General features: G+C 46.9%; 1 protein-coding gene across 1 annotated transcript in view; it reads right to left on the reverse strand.

Annotated features, from left to right (window-relative positions):
* The window catches only part of LOC104489570 (ankyrin repeat and KH domain-containing protein 1-like), a gene marked incomplete at both ends in the record, with an annotated part of 8,104 nt that extends 3,643 nt beyond the window's left edge, over window positions 1-4,461 (reverse strand). The window contains 4 exons of the mRNA XM_010131741.1: window positions 483-645; window positions 1,316-1,491; window positions 3,331-3,544; window positions 4,319-4,461. Coding sequence (XP_010130043.1) covers window positions 483-645; window positions 1,316-1,491; window positions 3,331-3,544; window positions 4,319-4,461 — 696 coding nt within the window. The remainder of the gene's footprint in view (window positions 1-482; window positions 646-1,315; window positions 1,492-3,330; window positions 3,545-4,318) is intronic.
* Window positions 4,462-5,431: the final 970 nt, after the last annotated feature.

Raw genomic sequence — 5,431 nt, forward strand, 5'->3', positions numbered from 1 at the left:
CTTCCTGCAAGAAAAGTCAGTGGCGAAAAAGCCAGCTACACAAAGTAGTAGTCCCACTCAACAGGAAGTGAGGAACGGAACAGAAGCAGCCCAAAGGACTCAGGACAGCTTACTACAGCCTGGTATTGTGTTCACTGCAAGAGAGGACCGAACAAAGCACTGCAGTCTGCGGAAAGGTAGCGGGGACTATGGTCATCTTGAGGCAGTGAAACCGCCAGCAGTGAAAGGTTTTGGAGAGTGTATAACTGGAAACAAAAAGGTTAACATGGTTTGTGGAGCAAAGTTGTTCACCTCTCAGAAATTAGATCTGTATGAAGTACACAGATTATGACTACTTTAAAGGAGGGGTTTTATCACAATTGCCATTTTGCTGTGTTCTATCTGATTCTTCCAAAACTGAGCATCCAGATTTAAGACCAAATGAGAAACCCTTGTTTTGAAAACATTTAGCATTAAAACATAAAATTAAGTGGGACTCCTACCTTGCGAAATGCTGACATAAGAGGTGTAATTTTCCGATTATCCGCAGCATCCACATCTGCTCCCGCTTGCACCAGCAGCTGAACCACGTCGTAGTGACCACCATTAGCTGCCAACCACAGAGGTGTGTTTCCCTTCTTGTTACGAACATCAATATGTGCGCCTCTGCAATGGGACAAGTGTAACCGGTGACACAAAGTACGAGCAGAAGTGGAAGTCAGGAAGTAAGATCACAAATGATCAGCCTACAATCGGATATGTAATTACTGAAATCTAGTGGCTTGGTAGAGAAATTCTGACCCTGAAACCTGCAGGTTAAGTTGCAACGAAGCAACATGGAATATTTAAACCTTCATAACAGAACCAGTCACTCACCTGCTGCAGCCTGCTGCATCACAGCCATTCAGCTAGCAACCATGGGCCCTTTAAACTGTGGTTAAGGAGGGGATCGCTCACAGGACAGGAGGTTGTGAGCAGCACACAGGGTTATGCTCGAAGAGCTCAAGAGCTGCGTCCAGGCTTTGCCCCCAGGTGACGGCAGAGAAATGCTCCTGTGGGAACTGCTGGGTTGACAGCCATCCAGCCGAGCTGCCGTGCCATGCCAGATGCTGTTTGCTTACCTCCGGTCCCAGCTGCCTGCTTGGCTTAGCTAACACTGGAGTAGCAGGATACCTCAGGATAACACTGGAGAGCAGGGAACAACACAACACCCTTTGCCCAAAACTGCCAGGTTCCTTTGATCTTGGTTGCAGAGGCAATGTAAACCAGGGCACCCTTGCCACAGAGGAATACAGCTACAGCACAAATGTAGCGCTAACGAGAAGAAATAACTCACCGATTAATCAGGAGCTCACAGAACTTGTAGTGACCCTTATCTGCTGCGATGGTTAAAGCTGTATCTCTTGAGGAAGGCACAGGTGGAGCATTAACATCAGCTCCTTTATCCAGGAGAACCCTTCCAACCTCTGCATATCCTCCTGAAGCTGCTTCCATCAGAGGTGTGAGACCAGTCTGCACAAAGAGAAAGAGTTACGCAGTGTGAAACACGTTCAATACTCTCTGGAAAAGACATAAATGATTTCTATACAGGGAAATCAGATTTTTAATTTAGCTGCTCATATTTAGTTTAGGAACCTAACTTCAAGCACTCTTTCTCAAAAAACAAAACAAAACCCCAAATAAAACAAAAAAACCCCACAAAACAAAATCCAAATGTTTTTGGGCTTTGCTTTATACAAACCCAGGCAACTGTTGACTAACTACCACCAGATATCTATCTCAACAGCAAAACCAAAGCTTACAATGGGATCTCTAAGAGGTTAGAACAGATCCAAATGAAGATACAAGTGCTTCTAAGAAAATGCTCAGAAACTGGCTTTCCAGCTTTTCTCTAGCCTCCCTTAGCACTGAGACTGATCTGGGCCCAACTTAGTTGCCAGGCTAGACTATTAAATAAACTTATACCAGCTGCTAACATGCCCAACTGACCATTTGAGAGCTGGCTTTTATCCATATCCCCTTTTCTCCAGCCACAGTCATTCCAGAAGCAGGCGGGGTAGACAGACACAGCAATTATTTCAGCAGCCTTAGGAGTTACCAAAAATTCCTTTGTGCTGGGGAAATCAGTCTGGCTGTCTACACAAGCTTTAAGCTTGCTTTATGGCAGGAGACACAAAGCTGTCCCAGAGCACCAAAGGATGGGACCTGTGGAGCATTTCAGAGGCACAGAAAGTCACAGTACTGAAGCCACGGGTTCTACAGCAACGTAAAAGCTATTGTAGACAAGAAATCTGTTCTATAACAACCACTAAAAGCAACACTGTTCTCTTCCTGCCTAGACTTCACTCATATGTAAAAAAATCGCTGGCTGCCAGCAGCTGGAGAGCGGCCAGCAGCGTGCCCAGGGGGCCAAGGAGGCCAACAGCACCCTGGCTTGTCCCAGCACCGGTGTGGCCAGCAGGAGCAGGGCAGGGATCGTCCCCTGGACTGGGGGCACTGGGGAGGCCACCCCTCGATTCCTGGGTCCAGTTTGGGCCCCTCCCTGCCAGAAGGACATGGAGGGGCTGGAGCGTGTCCAGAGAAGGACAGTGGAGCTGGGGCAGGTCTGGAGCACAATGCGCTGAGGAACGGCTGAGGGACCTGGGGGGGCTGAGCCTGGCGCAAAGGAGGCTCTGGGGAGACCTTCTGGCTCCGACAACTCCCTGACAGGAGGGTGCAGCGAGGGGGGGTTGGTGTCTCCTCCCCAGGAACGAGCCACAGGACGAGAGGAACCGGCCTCAAGTTGGGCCAGGGGAGGTTTAAGTTGGATATTAAGAAAAATTTCTTTACGGGAACAGTTGTCCTGGCCTGTCGCAGGCTGCCCAGGGCAGTGGTAGTGTCCCCATCCCTGGAGGGGTTTCCCAACTGTGTCAATGTGGTGCCGAGGAACGGGGGTCAGTGGGGACCTGGCAGTGCTGGGGAACAGGGGGACTCGAGGAGCTTAAAGGTTTGTCCAACCAAAATGATTCTGTGATGCTGCAGCGCGTGTTTCTATCTGTTTTGTTAACGAGTATCATGACAAGCTTAAGCCTGGAAAGTTTAATACTGCAGTACAAGAGTCAGCCTAACTTTCATCAGGAAGGCAGAACCACCAATCAGGTTTTCCCTAACGCAAAAAATTCATCATCATTGATGCTCTTATCTTTGTTTCAGAAAAGATGAACTTAGTTTAGAACATTTAATAACCCCTCTGATTTAATGAGTCCTCTGAGCCCAGAGAGGCTCAAAGTAACTGAAAATTTGTAAAAAACTTGATGTTTCAGAAACCACCTCTTAGAAATAAGTCACAAGGAAAGTGACCCACACACTTACCTTTGCCCTGTGCTCGACATTGGCCTTCCTGTCCAAGAGCAGGCTGACTACCTCTGCTCGGCCCTGGAAGCAGGCCAGAGTGAGGGCTGTGTTCCGGTTGGTCTCGATTTGGGCGTTAATATCCGAACCCATATCAAGCAGCAGTTTGACGGCAGGTACGTGGCCATTCATAGCAGCCAGCATCAGCGGGGAAATACCAAGCTTACTGCCGGTCCTAAAGGGAGAGGAACAAACTGCAGTGCCCAGACACAGAGGAGTGCACTGGGCAACGGCAGTGTATGCAAGAGGAACGCAGCGTTTTGTTGTAAGCCAGAAAGGAACACACCACATACACAGTGACCTAAAATACCCACATTTCGTAACTGATTAGGAGAAACCATTTGAGTAACTACACACCACAGACAATCGCACTTTATAAACAAGGAAAATACTTCCGGGCTTTTATGTTCAGGTGGGTGAAGCACACACAAACCTTAAACTACATACACTAAAAATCAAGGCTGCACCTAACTCATGCAGAAAAAACATGCTTCTAGCAGAGCTGCAGTTTAAAGTTTCTCTAGGGATAGAATATATGTAAATAAAGCGGAGGCTTAAGAGACAGAGCTGTGTAAATTTGTTCATTGTACTGAAAAAGACATCTTCAAACACACAGAGCTGCTCGAGTGCTTTGGCTGGTTCCTTCTGCCCGGTTCTATTGGAAATAGTTTGACTTCTAGATCCCAGAATAGTGGAAAAGGGTAAGGGGAGGAATAGGTTTGCAAACTACGATAATCTCTTAACATTTTGGTAATTGGGAGATGAAGCTTGTGATAGTTAAAGGCAATTTAAAAGCACTAAGATAACCCAAACGTAATGGATAACATCAGTGTTGGAAGGCTGCAAGGAGGTCTGGAAGCACTTCAGAGTCCAAACTACGCCTCAGGACAGGGCCATCAAAGAGGTCCTCTGCTCTACTGCAGTTCATCTGCTGCACAGAGCACGTTACCTTGAATTGATCTCTGCCCCGGCATTGAGAAGAATCTTGATGATATTGACATAGCCACCGGACGCAGCAAGGCTTAACGGTGTATAATCAGACACATTCCTATGCTCTTTATTTGCTCCCCGGGCCAACAGCAAATCAACAACCTGAGAAGATAACAAGCATATTAAAAGACATATTGTGGCTTTCTCTATTATCCAGAAAGTAAAAGGATGTTATCAGATGCTCAAATGTTCCAGCGTGCTACTAGTTTCTGCCATCAACAGATGAGAATCTACAGGAAAACCTCAATCCTCTTTTGCTGTATGTTCACATATGCCCTGTACAGACTCAGCACCTGCAGAGCACACCAGCTAATCTGGGTGGGCTGTAGCAGCGCAGCACTGGTCTTCCAGAAAGACTACTGTACCTCATCCAAAGTACAAGGCTTTAAAGTGAAGTTCTTCCTGTGAATCTTAAGTTTGCCAACAAGGGATCTATCCCACTCCCATAATGTCTCAGACTGTCCAGGCGTCTCTTTCAGAAACTCCCACAACTCAATCCAAGTGACACTCAAGCCAAGTTTGACCATCTGTATAACATGCTGTTTCCAACAAACCACGTTGGTAAAAACCGGACCAACTGATGCTAATGGAACAGGGATGAGGATGAGCTTCTCTATCAGAATCTGCTTAAGAGACATAAAAGGGGGGGAAATGAAAACGTTTCTGGTGGCATACTGCACTTCAGGGGGCTTTACTTTACTACTGATGCAGGCTGGGTGATTTTCAAATCAGCCAGAAAAACGGCTGCCTCACAAGTTGCTACGCCAGAACTGTAAGAGCTAGACTCTGGCATAAGGAAAAACAATAGAGGAAGAACAAAAGAGTGAAGTAGTTGAATAAGCAATGCTATCAAGGGCCACACTGATCTCTCCTCTTGTTTGTAAGCAGCTCTTTTACTGTTAAGGACCTGCAAATCAAAGCTCAAAAGTGGAAACCTTCCAGTTTTGGCCAACTGTTTGAACCCTCATGAGGTCCTAAACGTACCACTCCTCTATCCAGCACAGAGCCCTCTGACATCTCCATGCCACCTTCTAAGCTAGTACGCCCATGGCTAAGATAGGGAGGATTTAAC

The sequence above is a fragment of the Buceros rhinoceros genome, unplaced genomic scaffold, assembly GCF_000710305.1.
Source record: "Buceros rhinoceros silvestris isolate BGI_N320 unplaced genomic scaffold, ASM71030v1 scaffold36952, whole genome shotgun sequence".
Taxonomy (NCBI): Eukaryota; Metazoa; Chordata; class Aves; order Bucerotiformes; family Bucerotidae; genus Buceros; species Buceros rhinoceros.